This window comes from Molothrus aeneus, chromosome 5 (genome assembly GCF_037042795.1).
Source record: "Molothrus aeneus isolate 106 chromosome 5, BPBGC_Maene_1.0, whole genome shotgun sequence".
NCBI lineage: Eukaryota > Metazoa > Chordata > Aves > Passeriformes > Icteridae > Molothrus > Molothrus aeneus.
In genome coordinates this window covers 11,248,644-11,269,516 of record NC_089650.1, presented here as the reverse complement: position 1 = coordinate 11,269,516, position 20,873 = coordinate 11,248,644, and the positions used below count along the sequence as shown (strand labels likewise).

Sequence of the window (20,873 nt, the reverse complement as noted above, 5' to 3'; positions counted from 1 at the left end):
GGAGTGAGATGCAGAAGACTTAAAAGCAGCACTGGTTTGTCAGACTTAAAATATTCTAGCATCATAAGTTGACAAGGTCTATGAGAAATCCAGATGCAGAAGGACAGTGTTGAGTAACATAAAATGAAAATAGAGATCTTGAAGATAACTTGCCTCTAACTTTGTCAGTGTTTTCAGCAGTTAGATTTTATTTCTTTAGATTTTATTTCTTCTCAGAAGTTAGCATATGCTTTTTAAGTTGACATATGATACACTAAAGCAAAAAAAGGCAAAAACAATTACAACCTCTGCTGCCCTCTCCTACTTGGAAGTACAAGAAGTAGTTGTTCATAGTTCAGCTATGTCTCATCCTGCTCAATGCAAGTGTGATGAATGTGAGCCAGCTTCCAAGTTGTGTTTTCACTGGGGTCCTTTGACAATTTGCTTTGGCTCAAAGATCAATCTGCTGCAAAGCCTGTACACTTAAGATTATGCCCACAGGCTTAAGGGTATCCTCCTGTTACAATACTTACTGCTGCTAATGGTTTTTAACAGCAGGGTGGAGTGACTCCTCTCAGGTGAGCAGCCCAGAACGAGACAATGAGACCTTTAACAGTGGGGACTCTGGGCAGGGGGACTCACGCAGCATCACGCCTGTGGACATGCCAGTGACCAGCCAGGCCGCCACCATCCTGCCGGTGCACGTGTACCCGCTGCCGCAGCAGATGAGGGTCGCCTTCTCCGCCGCCCGAACGTCCAACCTGGCCCCCGGAACTCTGGACCAGCCCATTGTGTTTGACCTGCTGCTCAATAACCTTGGAGAAACTTTTGATATCCAGCTTGGGAGGTTCAACTGTCCAGTGAATGGTACCTATGTCTTCATCTTCCACATGCTGAAACTGGCTGTCAATGTCCCTCTGTACGTGAATCTCATGAAGAATGAGGAGGTCCTTGTGTCAGCCTATGCCAATGATGGGGCTCCTGACCATGAGACAGCCAGTAACCACGCGGTCCTGCAGCTCTTCCAGGGAGATCAGATCTGGCTACGGCTGCATCGGGGAGCCATCTATGGAAGTAGCTGGAAATACTCCACCTTTTCGGGATACCTCCTTTATCAGGACTAAAATCCAGTGCAATGTTTACAAAAGAGCTGCTCCAAACACCTTGGTGAGGGGGGTGGGACTAGCTTTGCACTTATTACTGACTTTATAGAGGATATGTGGTTCCATTATTGGTGGGAAATGGTGGTCCTGTTTTGCAAGGTGAAATCATGGAGTTGGGGTACTGAATCAGCACTAATTTGGCACTTTATCAGTTGTGATGTAGCCTTGCTAATAAAGCTGTGAATGTATATTGTTTGCACTTACCCTAAACTGTATTAATGTCCAGCTTACTACACTATTGATTGCCTCAAGTATGGGCTATTCACAATGCCTTGTTGTGCCTCAATAAAACAAGTTAATATGCATTTTAGTATTAATCTTGCCCGTGGTTTTAATTTTAAGACACATCACTGACATTTTTCCTGATGTGGGGTGAATATGAATATTACATAGAACTGGTCTCCAAGTTTCAATAATTTAGGGTAGTTTGTATTTAACTGGGATTGTTTTAGTTCCTGCTTAATGCCATTCTCAAGAGTGTTACCTTGATCAAATGAATTCAAGATTTAGCTACCTTTTTTCTTTCTAAAGGTCAAGAAATTACAAGTGCAATGCTACCTACTTCATTAGAACTACTGCTTTTAAATACTTACCCTGTCAAAACCTAGTATGGTCATCATAGCATCAGTCTTTCAGAAGTGAAGTAGTTGAAATTCTTAAACCTGCAAACCATCACTCACGGGGCTGGCTTACACTGTTATTCAGCTGCAATATATTTTAAAGTTAAATTCAACTTTATGAAGCATAAATGTGTATGGCTTCCCCCCTGCATGAGACTTGAATCATATTTTAATACAGGTTATTTCCTCATTTCAGAGAACTGCTGAGGAACTTGGTATTTGTAGTTGAAGCCTGGTGCTTGCATTTTACATCAAACCTGAATACAAATGGTAGGAAGTGTTTCTGAAATCCCTGTCTTAAAGCTCTTGGGCTTTTTGACCAGCCCTCAGCACTCCTGTGGCCTGAGAACTGAACAGCCATGATGTATGTCCTTGTCTAAGCTGCTGTGTCAAATACTATAAATAGTTTCAATGCTTAAAATGGTAATATGAACTAGTAAGAAGGTAGGTCAGTGTCTCTCTCTCCTTTCAAAAGCTTCAGTAAATTGTTTTAATAGTAGAAAGCACTTGATCTGAGTGTACTAAATTAGCCAGTGCACAAGCCTGACTGGTATATCTAAGGCTGAAGCAGAACTATGCAGAGTGAAAGCAGCTATCTGCTTATTTAAATAAAAGTAAGAACCTTAACTGAACAAACTTCAGACCTGGTGTAAAGCTGCTGTTTCTTGCTAAGTGGTTTCACAGCTTCCAACTTCAGTTTGCCCTTGCTATCATGCAGATGCCAAAACCAGTCTGGCATGGCTTCATAAAGTTACTGGCATAAAGATCTTGTTCCAAGCTCAACTTTCTTTTTCATACGGATTTTGAGGGTGCTCATATTTCAAGTATGGGTTTAGCAAATTTTGAGAGAAGTTGAGGCAGGACAAGCTTTGGGAAATCTTGTTTTTACCAGTACAAAAATGTCAAGCCTTATCTATTGTATATTAAACCTGTATTTTGTATTTTAAAACATGCTAGTTCTGACTTTAGGCTACAAAGAGGCTTATTTCTAGAGCACACACTACAGAATTAGTGGCAGTTTAACTTGATAAAAGGTAAATGTTCCAGTTTCAGAGCTGTATCTTAAGATCCATTTTTCATTCCTAGCTAAAAGGAGTACACAGTTACAGCCAGAATTGTGCAGGTAAGATGATATAGAAAATTTCATTATACAATTCCTTGACCATAGGTTATGTAATGGATGTTTTTTTAAAAAAGTGACCATTTTTAGGCTTTAGCCTGAATCATAATAATCTTTACAGTAGTAGATAATTTAAAATAAAATGTCTGGCTTGTCCTGCTATTTTTATTTGAAAAGAATACATAACTTGGAGAAGTCTCATCCCTTAGAATAACTAAAAATATGATTGACTTGTAGGTTTCACACATGCAACTTTTTAAGCTAGAACTGTTTGTTTTCACTGTGTTTTTAGCCAGCTGTGAACTCAGATTTTACTAACCTCTGTTACCAAAAGGAGGGTAAGTACAACTGGACAGGTACTGTCCTAAGGAAGGTTTCGCACTAGAAGCAACTCCAAAGGCTGTAACTGAACCTTAACTGCTAAGACTGTTTAAAAAAACACTACAGAAGACCAAGCCAAACACTTTTTTTCCATACCCATAGCTGGCCAAAATCCACTGGTAGAAAATTGCTATTCTGATCCCCAAAATACCTAAAATTGTTATATAATTTTTCCATGATGACAAGCACAAGGGTAGGGATATGTCATTATGCTTCTAGATAATGAATAATTATAATAATTGTTTTTGAAAGCTTCTCAAAGGACTTCAGAATATTTCAGTGCATTTTCTACTGACACAGTTTTAGTCTAGTCAGTATGTCCAGATCAATGACCTATTTCTTTATTCTGCTTTTGGGCAAAGCATTTAACAGGTGAGTTTCACAACCTGGAAATACTTTACTGTGTAGTTTTCATGTAAATACTGTCTGACAGTGTAAGTTCTATTTACACTTCTTTTTCCTCAGTAATTGTTAAATGAAATTGATTTAATCATTTCAATAGGAAAAATGCCTTCACTATGTAAGGATTATAATCGGGTCTAATTAAAACATACAAAAGGTCATCATCATTCTGCTAAATTTCCTATTGCTGTCTGCTGTGCAAATTGGATACCACCTAAATTCTCTCTGATTTGCTTCTCTTGTGCAGCCTGCTGAAGATAAACTTTTAAGGTAAGAAACATTATGTTTTTATAAGGAGTAAATTTCTGTGTTTCCTTCTCTTGACATCAGTGAAATATTGGAACTACCCTGAAATGGGAGGGTGTAATGGTTTGGCTGGGAGAGAGTGAACTTTAATCAAAGTAATTGATATGGGGCTGTATTTGGATTTGTGACCAAAACTGTGTTGGTAGCTCCAGGGATGTTTTGGTTATTGCCGAGCAGGCCTTGCACAGAGTCAAGGACTTTTCTGCCTCTGACACTGCCCCACCAGTCAGTGAGGATCCCAAGGATTTGGGAGGGGTTAAAGCCAGGACAGCTGATCCCAACTGACCCAAGGGATGATACCCCAGCCCACACGATGATGATGATGATGATGTACTTAGCAATACAAGCTGGGGGAAGAAGGAGGAGAGTGGGACATTTGAGTTGTGGTGTCTGACATCCAAAGTCACTGTTCCATGTGATGGAGCCCTGCTTTCCTGGAAATGGCTGAACACCTGCCTGCCCATAGGAAGTGGGGAATGAATTCCTGTTTTGACTTTGCTTGAGTTTCTGCTTTACCTGTTAAACTGTCTTTATCTGAACCCACAGGCTTTCTCACTTTGGCCTTTCCAGTTCTTTTCCCTGTCCCATTGCAGGGGAGTGGCTGGGTAGGGCTGAGCTGCCAGCTCAGGGGGGTTCAACTGTGACAAAGGTTTTCTTAAAGTTTTCAAAATTCTAACGGACTTGTGACTTTTGTGGGGTTTTTCTCAGGTCATGGAAGTGAGAGGAGACAATGAATAATCTCCCACCACCACTGCCATGGCTGACTTCCTGCAGCTGAGGAAACCTCCATCCTGCAGGCTGCAGTGGTGCTGCAGAGAAGTCACTGCCCTGTCCTGCTGGTTAAGTTTAGGTTGCCTCTTCCTCCCTGACTGTTTTGTTACCTACAGCTAGGCCAACAAACCAGTCAGAGAGGGAGATGCTTTGGCATTTTAACTCTGATCAAGGGGTTTGTGTCTGGAGGATTGGAATACATTTATCTGCTAGCTCTTTATTCAACCTATAAATGTCTTGTGAAGGATATGAAAAGTCTGTTGTGTATTATATTTAGAGAGATGCAGTACCATAACCAGGTAAAAATGAATTAACCTTAGTCACACACTTGTTCACAAGTCTCTGATCAACTTAATTTTCACCCAACTATTGTTTATAAACTTGTTTATATACTGTTTATAACTATTCTTTATAAACAATTCTGTTAAGAATGCAAGAAACCTTAGGCATTTGTATTTGTGGATTGAATGTTTCCTGGCAGTGTTGTACTTGAAAAAATAATATTGTGAAGTACTAATCTGGTTGGAAACTATTAGTTCACAGCTTTTCCACAGCTGGCATGTCCTACAGCTTTTGGGCCCTAGAGTAAGGTTTGAGAAGTGGTTGGTATGGAATGAAGGCTTTATGCTAAGCACATATCCAATCACTTTAGTGATCATTAGTTATCATTTAGTCATTAATTCACTACAATGAAATAAAGCCTGCTTTGAGAGCAGTGGTTTGCTTTCAGCCTGTAGCACATCACACAGAGGAATGCTGTCTTCTTTCTCATGCTTTTTCAGGAGTGTCTGTTATTAACCAGAGCTTACAGGTGCTGTCCTAAAGGCACTTGGTTGGCATGAAAAGACAGGGGCTGTTCCATGCCACAGAAAGTGTGTAATGTGCAGGTGAGAGCCCACCAGAGTGCATTTCAAAGCCAACAAAAGTCAAAGGACTAATTGCAAGTAACCTGCAAGATGTAAGGCTTTTCAAGTTTTCCCCAAAGTTCTTGAATTTAATACAGTAATCTTGATGGCAACTCTGTAAAGAACCAGGTCTAATTTTTGTTCAGGTCAAACTGGTTACTTTGAAAATCCTTGGTTTCACAACTGAGTTTTAAAATAAGATTGTTTGTTCTAAATACTTCACAAAACTTGTTATAGCCCACCTGGAAAGATTGGAGCTTTAAAAAACCCCACATTTTTGCTTTGCATTATCACCCTCTCTCCCTGGTACTATCATTCTTTTTTTTCCCCCCTTCCTTGTATACTGGTGCAACTTTGATTTAATTTTAGTTTTTTAATATCTCATTTGTCCCTTCACATTGGATCTTCTGTCACCAGTAGCTGACAGGAAAAATCTCTGAACTTTACCTCAGATTTTTTATTTGCAGAGTAGCAGAACAGATTTAAAAAGCCAATCTCAAACATTCATTGTAAGTAGATGAAACCCCAAATATTAACAGAATCTTTGCTCTAACAAAAAGGCATTTGAGTTCTTGCTTACAAGCAGTTGCTTTCATCCTGAAGTTTATGAAGTCACATTAAAATATTTCAATTAATGACTAAACTTATTTTTGGACTAATATAGTCACTGGTATCTATGAAGGTTCATGTTGTACAGAAAGAAGTATTGGGCATCCAGAAAACAGGCAGACTACAATGCTTGCAACACTGAAAGTACCATTTTAAATATAAGTGGTAAGTGCAATAAAATTCATTTTAGGAAGATGTTATAATACCCTTTAAAGATTTTCTGTTCTTTATTGGTATGTTTTACATCACTAGCTCTGCAGAAGTCCTTCAATAAATAAATTTAATAACTTTTAAGCTCATCTACCACGGATGAATACACAGAAATGGAATGAAGCAGAACTGCTCTTAAACAGTCCATAACATGGTAATTTGGGAAAAGGGAATAGAGATGCACCACTACAAATCCTTAAAAGCAATTTGGATTTGCTGTGATATGGAATCCAAGATTTTTTAATTGGGCAGTTCCCCCTGGACAATTCATTACCTTAATCAAAATGGGTCAGCAACAAAGAATTACCATAGTTAATAATATATACACTAAATTTTTACACTAACATTCTTTTTGTTTGAATTTTATGATCACTGAGCATACTGTCATCTGCTTTTAAGAAGAAAGGGAAAGGTCAATGGAAGTGCCTAAGATTTCTTGCTAGATGCTGTAGAGCTGCATCCCAGGTGAAAGGCAAGATAATGTTCAGGTGTTCTGCAACACTTCAAAAGGTGATGAAAACCACAAGAGAGAGCACATCTCCCTGTGCCAGGTAGGTGCAATTTATTGTGACAGCTGGATTCCTTTTTAATTAGAGGCAAAGTTACTGAGGGACATAAAAAAATTATTAGTAAGTCACTATAGTGCCAGCTGCTTTAAGGTTTTGGTTTATACTGCAATTACAATGAACAAATGACATATTGTCCAACTGTATCATTAAGACACCTATATAATGGGATGATCTTGTAATTGCTGTTGTGTTTCACTCCTCTTAAGCACAGCAAATAGTCTTTCTGTTCTTCCAACCAATTAATCACACGTCTCTGGTTTGTATACATTATGTGAAACGTCACCTGCAGAAGTAACCAAAGGATTTGGCTCACCAAAACCACATTAGTCAGAGGTTTTTCTGGTCTATTTACCTGAGAGTTACACCTTTGACAGATTTCTTTCTTACACCTGCACTTAAATCTTCCTTTGGTTCACTAGCATGTTCTAGGATTTAAGGGGGGAAATAATAGGCAAGAGGTGGAGAATCAGGGTGGGGCAGGAGCGTTGGAGGTGGTGTTTGTATATTCCTGACAGCCTGAGGGGCAAGCATCTCCCACTCCCTCTCACACACAAACAGCATTGAGATATGCAAACCCTTTTCAGGTTCTACTAATCTACATAATGATGAGGACGAGCATCCCACAGAAACCTGCTCAGAAGCAGAGTAGGAATTACGACGTGTGACCCAACTGGGAGTTTTAGTAAACTCCTTGCAGTAAACTTCTGTCTTCCTGGATGCTGTCAGTCGTTCTTGTTCGTGGCACCTGGATAAGTGTGACCAGTGTCACCTCTCCTCCACGGACCTGACCTCATCACCTCCTTCAGTCCCCGTGCTCTCACTCTTCATTCTTGTCCCGCGGGATGACAAATACAGAGCGCCCAAGCCTGCCATGAAAGCTGAAACGCTACCTCGAAAAACAGAGTAAACTATCAAGAAAGAAAAATGGGATTTTGAAATCCTAATTTAAAAATAACCCGTACAGGGCGCGGCGGGAGCCGCCCCCGCCGTTCCGTACAGCGACATGGCGGCCCCCATGGAGCCGCGGCCCGCAGACCCACCCCCTGCAGCCCTCTCGGCGCACTCCTGTCCGTACAACAAGATGGCGGCCACCTCTCGCCGACCCCTTCCCGAAGCCAGAAGGCGGCGCCGCGGCCGTAAAGCAGCGCCCGTTTCCCGATATCCAGCTGTCGCAAACCGGTGAATGGCTGTGGAGAGGGGCCGGGGGGGTGGGGGACGCGGGCCCGCGCTGGTGGCACGGGGGGGCGGCGGCGCTAGCGGCGGCTCCTCCGCGTCCTGCTGTCCCGGGAAAGCGCTGCCTGCCGGCGGCCGAAGGCCAAGATGGATCCCAACAGGATCATCCAGGCGCTGAAGGGCACCATAGACCCCAAGCTGCGCGTCGCCGCCGAGAACGAGCTCAACCAGGTGAGGGGGGACCCGCGGGCGGCCCGCCCCACGCGCGGCACGGGGGCGTCCGGCCCCGCCGCCAGGGGCGGGGGGCGACCGCTGCTCGGAGCCGGGACCGCCCGCCCGCCCTCAGCGGGGCCGGGAGCGGGGCCGGGCGGGTCGCTGCCCCCGCTCGGCGGTCTCCGCGGTGCTGGGACTCCAGGCGCTCCCGCGTGCGGCAGCCCGGCGTGGCCGGGGCGCTGCCGCTCGGCGCTGGAGGGATGACATTTGCTGCGGCCCTGGCGCTCACGGGACGGGCGGCAGTGACGCTCGGGGGCGCGTTCTGTCCCGTCCGGCCGCACGGCAAGGGGAACTTGGAGCAAGGAGCCTTAGGTTTCGTGGACAGTGGATGTCCTGGCATCCTGCAGTTAATCATAGAGTTACGGAATATGCGGAGTTGGAAGGGACCCGTCAGGATCATCGAGTCCAACTCCTGGCCCTGTTGCCCAGCACCATCCCCAAGAATCCCACCATGAGCCTGAGAATGTTGTCCAAACACTTCTTGAACTCTGTCGGGCTTAGTGCTGTGATCGCTTCCCCGAGGAGCCTGTTCCAGTGCCCAGGCACCCTCTGGGGGAAAAACCTTTTCCTAGAGTAGCAGCAGTATGCACTAAATAAAACTGTGACCCCAACCTTTGAACCTTTGAGGAAAGAGAAAGTTCCCTTGCACAGCATTAGTGAAACTTTAATTTCTATGCTTTAATGGAATATTTGATCGATTCTCTTTGAGGACTTGGGATTTTTTGGTTGTGTTGGTGTGTTAACAAAATAGTCAGTGAGAATTGGTTGTCAGGAATTATGCTATTCAGGATTGCTCCTCCAGCTTAGTTTTATATTTAGGTAACTTAAAACTCCTTCTGAATTAGATATAGCTAATCCTTGCTTTAGCAATTGGTAAATTCCTTTAGTAAATCAGTGGATTAAGTGCTGGACATTGAAAATGCTCTTGTGAATATTTAGATAAGGATGCAAGGCTTTTTTCCTCTTTTTGGCATAGTTACTTTAAAAATGCATCAGTATCTGTTTTTATCCCTACTGTTAAGGGCTGAGAGGGAAATGACAAGTATTTGTAAGCAGCATGTTGCACAGCAGTCTAAACAACAATTCAAACTACTGCTGCTACAGTGTTCTGTTCAGAACAAAGAGGCAGCTCCTGGGTTCCTGGGTGCTGCTCCTCACGCTGTCATCACCAGTAACTACTGGGAAGCTCAGGAACAGTCTTGAAAGCATTTTAAGGCTGACAGCTGTAAAATGTTCTAAGTTTAAGTGATGGATAGTGCAGTTCTCATGAAAGACACAGGTTTTAGATTCAAGAGTGCAAGCAGACTTGCTGAGAACAGGTTGAGATGCAGAATTTTCTTTTAAAATACTTGATGCATTTTCTTTTTTCTAACTATTATGAAGAATGAATCCTGGAATTAAGACATTCCTATTTTTGTGCAGGCTTCCTGTTACTAGGTGAAGCATGACGTATGTGACATAATGTGCTGATGCAGTGCTGGGTTTGACATGGCTCTGGATGAGAGGAACAAAAATGCTCCCGAGCAATGTTGCTCAAGTGGGACTTTGACATCTTGAAGCTTTTTAGTGCTTTTGAAGCAAGGCTTCAAAGCAACGTGTCAGACTCCCCTCCTGTGTATCTGATGGTAGTGTTGACATGTCCCTGTGTTCCTGCAAGGGCTGCAATCCAGGTGCTGTTCTAGCAAAGGGACCAATCCACCAACCAAGCAGAAAATTCTCTGTCTATAAGTGGTGCTGGAGCCCTTGGCTGAACAGCACAGGAGTCACCTTTGTTCTGTGTCATAGTTGCAGGGATGCTGCTCTTGAGACAGCTTCAGGGGTGCTGAGGTAAAATTTGCCTGTGTTGGCTCATCTGCAGCGTACGCTGGCATTCAGCTTTGAGTCCAGGTAGTGCCATGAGCTTCCCAGACACTGCAAATCCTGCTAGTGCACCAGGACAGTGCCTGTCTGCAGGCACCCCAGTGCTGTACCAGAACAGAGTCCTTTAGAGCAATAGCCTAATAGTCCTGATTCCAGTTTGCTTACAGTGTAGAGCATGGGGGATAGAGGGTTTACATGAATGAAAGCTTTTCTATTGTAAGAAGTCCCAACATGTTTGAAAATGCTTCTTTCTCCTCTGTACTTTCCTGCTCCTGTATAAAGATACACCCAAATCATTGAACTTGCTGTCTGCCTCCTGGATTATCGCCTAACTTCATTCAGAAATGGAATCAGGATTCCTTTTTTTTTTTTTTTGTCCTTTTTTATATCTATTAGAAGGCTGCTTGTGAATTTTCTTCCTCTTGCAGCTAGAAACAAGTGTTGGTTTTCAGCCAAAATTGGTTTATGGTCCATTTATATCCATTTGTGCCAATCTTACTTCAGGTTTCTTGATACCCTCTCTGACAGCTTTGTCAAAGGCTGATCCCCTAGAAGCCTGTTTTTCTAGCCTCAGCAGGCTATGTTTCCTTTGCCATATCATAAAACTGAATTTATGAAATCTAGTAATAGGAGCACAGCTCTTCTCTGCACCAGTTTCCCTTTGAAATAATCCTTCTTGTGGAGTCTGGTCATTTGTGTTTGCAGTGTTCCAGAAAGTCTTGTGCTCAAAGCTGCTAATACCTCATTAAATACTAAATCTACAATTATCTTCTTTGTGTCCAACATCTACTTGTTTCTTATCACTCAATATACCAAAGTCCCTTGATCTTTTTATTCTGTTGCTGTTCTTCACTCACAAACCTCAAGTTTTTAGGGGAAGTTGTGTCATCCTTGAGTTCCTGACCATGTACTGTGGCCTCTTACCCAACTCCATTTGTGTTGGTGCAGTTCTATAGATCATTCAGTTCTTAGTAGGATTTTTCTGATCTTTCTCCTTGGTTGGTGCTACTTTGAAATCATTAGCAAACTTCACTTCTCTCTGTGGTCTGAACACAACTGTAAGTGTGGGATTTATTTGAAATCTGATTCTTGCTAAACTAGAGCAGCCTTCTGCCGTGTCAGTGTCTATCTCATGTAATTGCTGCCATTTCCCTTTTAGCCTCTTGGGTTTCTAAGTGTACATGTCTTTCCTTCCCCCTCTTTTTCTTTTGCCTCCCTGCCCTGCCTTTTTTTAGTTCAGCTCTGTAATGTAATTAGAGTGCACTTGATGATGATATTTATCACTCACACTGTACTTAGAAGAATGGTTAGTTATCATACCAAGAAATAGACTCAGTTTCTGTGCATAATTTGTCAGTGTCTGTTCCAGGCTATTACTCCTGTTATATCTGTCTGGTGGACTTCAAGGACTTTTGCTGGGTTCATTTATTTATTTATTTATATTATGGTTATATACTGCTTTCATGTGCCAGTTCTTGGAGTGCTGTGAAATATACTTTACTGAACATACAGAGTCATTCTAATTCCAGTTCAGATAGGATTCCCATACAGGTTTTACACATTAATCTTCAGTGGCCCAACATGCTGTAACACATTCCTTTGGCCTGTAGCAAAGGAGAGAACAAGAACTCAATTGCAGAAATACAGTTGGGCTTTTTAAATATTGAGTAGGAGTTACATAATTTGGCTTTGACAGCAACTGAATAGCAGTGCTGGAAGAAGTGTGAAAAGATTACCCAAAAGCAGAAGAATCCAGAATAAAGTTTGGCTTCCTTCCATATCTTTCCACATCTTTGTTGAGCTGGCTGCTATAGTAGGCAGGGATCTTAAGGCCACTCTGTAACTGCCAGTGAGCACTTCATGATACCTAGAGGGAGAAATCTGAGACCAATTTGATGAGGAAGTTGACTTGGATAATTAAAAGTTATGTGGAAAGTGAAGTTTCTTTGAACCTGGATGAATTTGGCAGCAGAATCCATGTAGGAAAGAAATTCAGGTGGGTTCTTGCGCAAGCTTATTTTCACTGTGTGAAAACAGTGTTTTCCTCACTCTACATAGTATCTTTGCATATAGGCAGGGAAAGAAAAAAGTATCTTTTGAAGTTCTGGTTTGTTTTAACAACTGTCTCTGACTGACAGTGTAAAAAAACAAGAGTGAAAATGCTATTAACAACTGCAGAAATACTCCTAAGTTTGCCAGTGGAATTTCTAAGTATACATTTTCAGTATACAGAAACAGAAAATAAGACTTGGTAAACCAGGTAGCTGAGCATTTGGATCATATGTATTTAAGCCTTGCAATTATGTTTGTAAAAAGTTCATTTCTCATTAATTCAAGGTACAAATTTCTTCTGTGTGTTTGTTTTTGCAAACAGAGATGCAGTACCTTGTTTTTTCAGCGATGGTATAAAAATGATGTTTACTATTGGTGGGGAAGGATGATCTGGGCTTGCAGAATGTGAAGGAAGGCTTCCAGATTTCCCATATCCATTGTCCTAGAGTGTCCTGATATTTTGCAGGGGAAGAAGAACCTTTCAGTGCCATTTTGCTCTCAGGCACTGTGGTTCCCATCAGTAAGTGAGAAGGTTACTGACTCTTGTGATTCTGGAGCAGTTATGGTCTTTGAATGTGGCAGCAAGCAGGACAGCAGAATAATGCTTCATGAAACGAGTTTAGCAGTGTATGATGTGTGAGAACCTGGGGGCCAAATATGAACATCAGATGTGAGATGTGTTTGCTTCAGTAGGATCTATTTGGGGAGATTTTAATGTATTTTTTGCTACTTATCTCTCCTTGTATTCTGGCCCTTTACAAGTGATGGTCTTCATCTTGATGTTTTTCAGTGGCCCACCTGAGGCTCACTTGTCTGTCATATATTCTGTACCTAATCAAATGGAAGAGGAGATAGGCAGAAAAAGATGTGTTCTCTGATCTTTTGAAGCCTGGAGCTGTGATGGTGATGCAGGGAAGGATACATCAGGCCAAAGGTGAAGGAACAGAGTGCAAAAAGCTGTGCAGCTGCAGTGCACAGATCCTGAGATAGTAGACACAGATGGAACAACATGCAGGGATCATATGCATCTCTTCTTCTCTGCTCTAAATTTACCCAATTATGCCTTCCCAGTGCTGTATGCTTCTCCCAGTGTAGCTGCTAGCCTTGCACACTCCTGGATCCCATCCTCTTAATCCCAGTGGAAATTAAGTGAGATTCTCTTTTAAGATAAATGCTCTGATCTGGGATTCATACAAAAACAGCCTGTATGTGTTTTACACAGCTTTGAAATAATTCCTCTTTGTAAGTACTCAGTGAAAGTTTGCTTTTCAAAAACTTTCACTTTCTCTTTCAAAATAAACATGTGCCCCAGTGGATCAGCACTTTTCACAAGAAGTTTTACCAGATCCCAGCAATGTGGGTTCAGGGCAGTGTAATTATTCACCAAGTGCACAAAGCACCGTGCTGTGTTGTGGGAGTTGTGCTGAAGGTCTCTTTCAGCCATCTGGTGCCTCCCTGCGGCTCCTGGGCACGACTCTTCAAAATCAGCCGATAGTTTTGTGTTCCTTCTGTGGCACTGACAGTATTCCTGCTCTCCTTTTGTTAAGGTGCAGCTGCAGTGATATAAAGAACCGTCTTGTTGAACTCATCCAGCTCCAAGGTCTCTTCCATGTCCATTTCCATGTCACAATATACACCTGACAATTGCTCTGCACCTGCTCCCGTGATAGGTCCAGCTTTGTTTGCTGATGTCCGGAGCAACAGGGAAGGGACACCTCCCAGGATCACAATTAGCATGACAACTAAACAGACGAGAATGTGCTGGTATAGGAAAAATGTTGCTGCATGCAGCTTTTTAAAAAGTCCTCTGTTCTAAAAACTGCAAGCAGCATGTAGTTTTCCTGACCCGGGTTTGTTGCTGCACAAATGAGCAGGATGTAATTTGAGCTTCACAAATACAACAGAATCGTGTGTCTTGTTTCTAACGTGGGCTCACAGTCTCTGTTGATCTCTACAGTCTTCTTGTTTCCGATAACGAGTAGTAAACAGAGCTATGTAAAAATGTAAATTCCGGGCACGACAATAGAAGGGAACAGAAGGATTTAACGGGCCTGGCGATCTCTGTAGGGGTGGCGGTGTGTGAGGTGTAAAGACACGCGGGTAGCGCTGTGCTGGTGGGGATGCGACCCCCTCGGGGACCCTGTGCCTTCCGCCTGCGGCACAGGGCTTTTGTCGCTCGGGTGCTTGCTGAGCCGATCTGGCACGGAGGCAAATGACCATATTTGTGTAGATCCTGGCAAAACTTCAGGGAGAGCAGTTGTACACCAGCACAAGTAGTACTCATAAAGCTTCCTGAACTAGCAGTGGTTTTAATGTAGATTCAGTAAAAACTGTTAGGACAGGGAAAGGGAAATAATATTGTTAGCACTGTGTCCAGCCTAAGTGTGGTACTGGTAGGATTGCAGCTGGAAACCATCACCAACAAAACACCCCCCCAAAGCTGCATTTTTAATTGGTGTGTTTATAGTAGTAAAAGCTTTGTAGATTGGGTCTGAGAACAGTGTACAGGCACAGTTGAGAACAAAAAGGACAGAGTTCATGCATGGTTTTGGGTTTCTGTGCTGCTGTGATTTCTCGTGTTTTCCTTATCTCTGTGCAACTTGGGTGTTGAGTGCTGGAGGATGCTGCAGTCGACTGTGGCCCTTTCAAAACACACCGGTGTTGTCCAGTAGTGACTGAAGGGCAAGCTTTGTACTCCAGGCTACTAGATTAAAAGGTGATCCTTGTAATCCAGTATGCTTCAACAAGTTCAGCATGTCTGTAGATAAATAGAGTTCCTATGCTGGATGTTACAGCTTTTACTTTATTTGGAACATTTCTTAGGGATAATTAAAGTTTATAAAGAAGGAAATTGCAGGAGAGTATGCTTTTGATTTGCCACTACTGCTTTTATCTCGCATCTCAGATTACTCTATAAACATCAAATGAGTCTCTGAGTTAGAATTACACTATCATTATAGTGAATAAAATGAGGGCCAGAAAGTTAAGTGATTTGGTGAAATTATTGAATGATAGTGTCGCGATGCAGCTGGGACGCTTAGACATCATGAAAGCAGTGTAATTTCACCTTGTTATGGATATGGTAGATCAAAGAACTGGGGACATGAAGGGCAGAAAGTATCTTTTATTTCACAGCTTTTGAATGAGGCAGAGTTCTATAGGAGGATGTTCAATACTTGTCCTTTGAGCACAACTCTGGGAGCAACCACAGAACTGCCAGGTATAATCTAGTGGGAGGAAACACTATAAAAGGTGAAATACAGAAAGTTGCTGCCATCTAGCCCCAAGAAACCTCTCTCTTTGAACATAAAACACATGGATCCAAGGGATGAAAGATCTGACCTACCAGTACTGATCTGTCAAGGCTTAGTAGTAACTGCACCACGCTGAGTCAGCGATTCCTCGCTGGAGGAGCCCTGGTGGATGGCAGCAGGATAAAGCCATCAGATTGTCACATCTTTTAAATCTGGTGTGCTTTGCTCAGAAGTTCACTGAGCATTGTTTTCTCTTTGAAATTCTTCAGCTGCATGGCTGATGTAGCGTTTGAAAAGTTCCCATGAAGGCTGTGGGTTTTGAAGTGTTATCTGCCTACACTTGATTTTAATTGAAAATGTTTGTCCCGCTGTTTCCCCAGTTTTTATTGAGATGCACTATGCATCTAGTTTGCTAAAAGATAATTGCATATGGCTAATGCAGATGCTGTTTACACTTGAAAACAATTCTAAATGATTTTTTAAAATCTCTTTGCTATTGCTGTTCTGCCACACACTATTTTGCTAATAAATGGCATGTATTGGTGAATCTTGTCAATGTCCGTTTGACCTATGGAGCTAAGTTGAGTAATTCAAAGGCAGATATCTAGTGCTTTTTGCTATGTATTCTTAGAATTATTTAAATATTCTTTATCACTAATCTGTAATTGAGGACCTCTTCACATTACTTATTCTGCCCATGTGCAATTACATGCTTTGCTTTTACAAGGAATTATTTGGATTTCTGCAGGTCTGGGTAAATTCAAGTCTTGAAACCTTTCATCCATCATGAGGAGGATGCAAAAGCAGTGCAAAATCCTTAGTTTGTGCTCCTCATTCAGCATTTGCTAATACAGTCTACTTTAAACATACTTTAAACTTACTAATGTGTTGTCTGTGTGTTTCAGTCCTATAAGATCATCAACTTTGCTCCAAGTCTGCTGCAAATCATAGTGTCGGACCAAGTCGAATTTCCGGTGCGTCAGGCAGGTGAGGTGAAATCCCTTGTTCCATTTTCTTTCAGTCAGTCTGCTCCTTGAACAGACTCTTGAACTGTTGCAATGTAAGTCAGTTCAGGTTTGCTCTGGGGAGGAAATGGAAAGGATCTAACTTTGGTGTTTCTTTCCATCGTGAGGATCACATGAAACCATGGGTATAGGATTGAGTCCTACTTCAGCTTTCCCTGTGTGTATAGTGATCCCTACTGGATTGCCGTGATACTGATAGGAAAAAAGCATGATTTCTACTCAAAACTGAGAACCCTTAGGTATTATTTCTCCTGCTGGTACAGCAGTAATGATGCCAAGAGAAGTGTGAATTTAAAAATAGAAAAGGTTATCACATTTGAGTGCATGTTTCTCTATTTGAATCTCTTTTCTCTGGAAAAGTGAAAATTTCTGTAAAAGGAAAATCATTCCTTAATTCACAGATCAAGGGTAGCCACATACTTTAGTCAGTATCTTGGTGGCTTAAATAAGTAGATGTGAAGGAAGGTCACATCACGGATAAGTTGCACAGTTACAGTCTGAGCATGTCTGGAAGGATTGCTCAGCTGTGTGTGTGAGTTCAGGTATAGTGGTGCAGTTAACTTTACTGTATGCATTTGTGGAAGATCAGATTCTAAATTCTCATAATCCATTTTAACTACTCCTCTGTAATATGTTTGTCAGATACAGAGACTGTTCAGGCCTTTCAGTAAATTAATTAATACTGTTTCATTCACAGCTTTGTTTTTATCCTGTGGAACAGCATTTCCCATAGAAGCACTGTTGAGGTTTTTTTTTGTACAGATCCCATTAATCCCCTGAGTGCTTTGGAGCGTGCTGACATATTCTGTTTGTCATGCTGGCCTTTATTTTTTCAAAGATAATCCAACTTTGAATGGTGTTGTTAGTCCATTCTGTGGTAAAGTTTGAAGCTTAATCTAAACTCCATAAGGTCATTTTTATAAATTAATCTCTCATTTCAGTACCATTCAGGAAAAAGACCAACTATGTAGAATGTAATTTTTTTTTTTTTTTTGCAGAAGAGGGGTATAAAATGGAGAAGCACATTTAAGTCATATTTGCAAGCCAACAGATTTCCCTGGGAATTTTTTAAAAGCCAAAAATTTGTATAACAACAAGATCTATGGACAAAATAGATTAAAGTCTTGGGCTGGTCTTTCAGGACCTGTTTCTTGTCTGACTAGTCTGGCATGTCATAGACAAAGAGCTTTTTTTCCTCTTGCTCCTATAAAGTATTTTACAGACTACATGTTTTCATGCTTTGCAATTTCTTATCACCAAAAGAAATGACTGTACCCAAGGATATCTTATTTCTACTTTAAAACCCTAGCTAGTAATCAACCAAAACAGTGTCCAGGCATAAGAGTTTATTAAGAACATTCCTTTAATGCCTCATACCATATTTCTCATGTTTCCTGAAGAATGCCTTCAGGCATTTTAGTACTGATGCATTAATGCTGCTTTATTTTCTGTTGAAGATTAACTTTATTTTTCTTGTTTTTTTCATGTGAGACAGAAGGGAACAATTCGAAGGTATTATGGGAAATCCTAATAGTGAAATAAAGCTTAGGGAATTCACAACAAACATTTCTGTCTGAATAGAAGGTAGGCCATGTGCCAGTTTCATACTGGGCATTTCCCCAAGCAGAGTGTCCCATCTGTGTGTGCAGTGATTTGTTTACACGAGCCTTCCAAAACTTCACTTACTGAGCTTGAGTCCTTGTTTTAGGAAGGAGTGAAAACACACATAAGTAGATTTTTGTTGGCTTGTTTAGAATGATGGGACATTATTTTCATATGGAAGACTGCTGTAGTAAAAATGTACCTTGAGAGATGCTCATGGAAGTATTATCCTGGTCTGTTCTAATCAAGTGCTTGAGCCTGATCTTGTGTGAAATCATAAGAAAAATGTTTTTCTGATTCAGCTGTGCTCAGTGCCCATAATTGTTAAGAATTCAGGTGGTGGTTTTCAGTTGCTTTTTCAACTCTTTGCTCTACTTTTAGCTATTCTACATGTTGAGCACTGGGCAATGTGTAGAATTAAACTATTCTTTCCCCTCTGTCTGTCCTTAGCTGCCATTTACCTGAAGAACATGGTGACCCAGTACTGGCCAGACCGTGAGCCACCCCCTGGAGAAGCAGTTTTCCCATTTAACATCCATGAGAACGATCGGCAGCAGATTCGGGATAACATTGTAGAGGGAATCATTCGTTCTCCTGACTTAGTGAGGTACCTTACATTGCACACAGATGGTTCTGTTGCTCAGGTTTTCAGACCTGCCAGTCTGATGTTGTATGTCACAGACATGTTTTATGAAAAATCCTTTCCTTAGGATTTTTTCTCCTGAGAAGCTGAGAGGCCTCAGGAACAAAATGTAAACAATGGTTATCTGCTGCTGTGGAATGCAACAGGTGCATCTGTGATTGGTCTCATGTTGGTTGTTTCTAATTAATGGCCAATCACAGTCAGCTGGCTTGGACTCTGTCCGAGACACAAGCCTTTTTTATTTATTCCTTTCTTTTCTATTGTTAGCTAGCCTTCTGATGAAATCCTTTCTTCTATTCTTTTAGTATAGTTTTAATATAATATATATGATAAAATAATAAATCAAGCCTTCTGAAACATGGAGTCAACATTCTCATCTGTTCCCTCATCCTGGGACCTCTGCAAGCACCACCACAGTTGTTAACATGAGAATCTCTATGTTTTGGAAGATGAGACAAGTACATTTTTGCCAAAGTAATAGTAATCTGTTTACACTTATTCATGGGTGTTTTTCAGAAAAGTAATAACCTGGCAGCAAGCCCTGTGATGTGGTTTATCCTCTAAAGGTGTTCAAAGTATCTTGTAACACTTGCTGTAGTAACAGCCTGTCTGTTTGTTGATTCAAGGCAGATAGTATATACAGGGCTGTCTGCAATATGTAATTAACCATTCAGGGAAATACTGTCCAAGATTCCTTTTTTCTAGTAGCCCTTTTCTTAATTACTTTACCAATTTTTATATGTAACCCCAGTATTTAACTATTAGGCTTCTTGGTTTTACGGTACTAAAAGAATGAAGAATTGTGGTTCTGCTTTTGCTGGAAGAATGTTCAAGAATCACAGACATACTACAGTTATGATTTTTCACCCCTTTAATTAAAGTGAGGCTGATAGGATGGGAATTGATATTTTCTGCAGGCTTTGTTTTTTCATTACTTAGCAGAACTAAAAGTATTTCTCCACAGGTTCTAGTTCAGCACTGCTCAGCTTTTTTACCCACACCTCAGTTTAGTCAATCAACAGTTCTGCCTTGCCTCCCCATTGAGAGTGGCCTCTAAAGGTGTGTGGCAGGAGAGAAACAGAAAGATGTTCTTCAACTAATTGGCTCTGCCATATGCTTTGGAGGTTGAAAAAGTGCTGTTCTAGAAGGTCCCAGGAAAATTGTAATTTCTTGAGGAGGCAGTGGCTTGGATCATAACACAGGCCATTATTCTATTATGAAAACATACGAATTTGTGGTTTTGTGGTTGCTTTCAGCTTAATAAGCAAGTATAAACATTCTTTGTCAAAGAACAAAGCTAGCTGGTTCCATGAGCAAGTAATTATTTTAAAATACTGCTTGATACATGTGAAGAGGGAGGGAGAAAACTAGTTAAAATGTTCTGAAATTAGTTTATTTTTTTAAGTTAAATCCAGTCAAATTTTTTTCTTGCTTTTCCTCTGCTACTTCCCAGAACTCTTTCAGTGTTCTCAAAATATGTTTGGTGCTTATGACGTAATACAGGTATTGTAGCCAAGAAACCAAGATTTGGGATTTATCCTTTAATTTAAACACAATGCCATGACCTTATTCACTTACATATTTTTCCCTCCCTGCACTAGAGCCCAGCTGACAATGTGCCTCCGTGCTATCATTAAACATGACTTCCCTGGCCATTGGACAGCTGTGGTAGACAAGATAGGATACTACCTGCAGTCTCCAAACAGTGGCAGCTGGCTTGGGAGCCTCCTGTGCCTCTATCAGCTGGTGAAGACTTATGAGTAAGTTGATGTTCATCAGTAAATGAGGAATTGGTACTTTCAGTCGAAGTTGATGACTGAAAATGACATTCTTAAGAGCACTGGCAGTTCTACAAGGGATTTCAGACAGAAAATGGGAATTAATAATTATCATATGCTTCCTTTCCTGCAAATAAATGAAAAATATTCATCATCTTTGTATCATTAGTGAATTGAA

At 41.3% G+C, this 20,873-nt stretch overlaps 2 protein-coding genes across 9 annotated transcripts in view; both read left to right on the top strand.

Moving 5' to 3' along the window:
* The window catches only part of CAPRIN2 (caprin family member 2), a 32,630-nt gene extending 31,178 nt beyond the window's left edge, over window positions 1-1,452 (top strand). For 5 of the 6 annotated variants that reach the window (XM_066549841.1, XM_066549839.1, XM_066549838.1 and 2 more), the window contains one exon: window positions 535-1,452. In XM_066549841.1, coding sequence (XP_066405938.1) covers window positions 535-1,103 — 569 coding nt within the window. In that variant the 3' untranslated portion in view covers window positions 1,104-1,452. The remainder of the gene's footprint in view (window positions 1-534) is intronic. The other variant, XM_066549840.1, reaches the window with a different exon arrangement.
* Window positions 1,453-8,327: 6,875 nt separating this feature from the next.
* IPO8 (importin 8) overlaps window positions 8,328-20,873 on the top strand; it is a 50,707-nt gene continuing 38,161 nt past the window's right edge. For all 3 annotated transcript variants that reach the window (XM_066549568.1, XM_066549569.1, XM_066549570.1), the window contains exons 1-4: window positions 8,328-8,439; window positions 16,553-16,634; window positions 18,725-18,881; window positions 20,519-20,677. In XM_066549568.1, coding sequence (XP_066405665.1) covers window positions 8,356-8,439; window positions 16,553-16,634; window positions 18,725-18,881; window positions 20,519-20,677 — 482 coding nt within the window. In that variant the 5' untranslated portion in view covers window positions 8,328-8,355. The remainder of the gene's footprint in view (window positions 8,440-16,552; window positions 16,635-18,724; window positions 18,882-20,518; window positions 20,678-20,873) is intronic.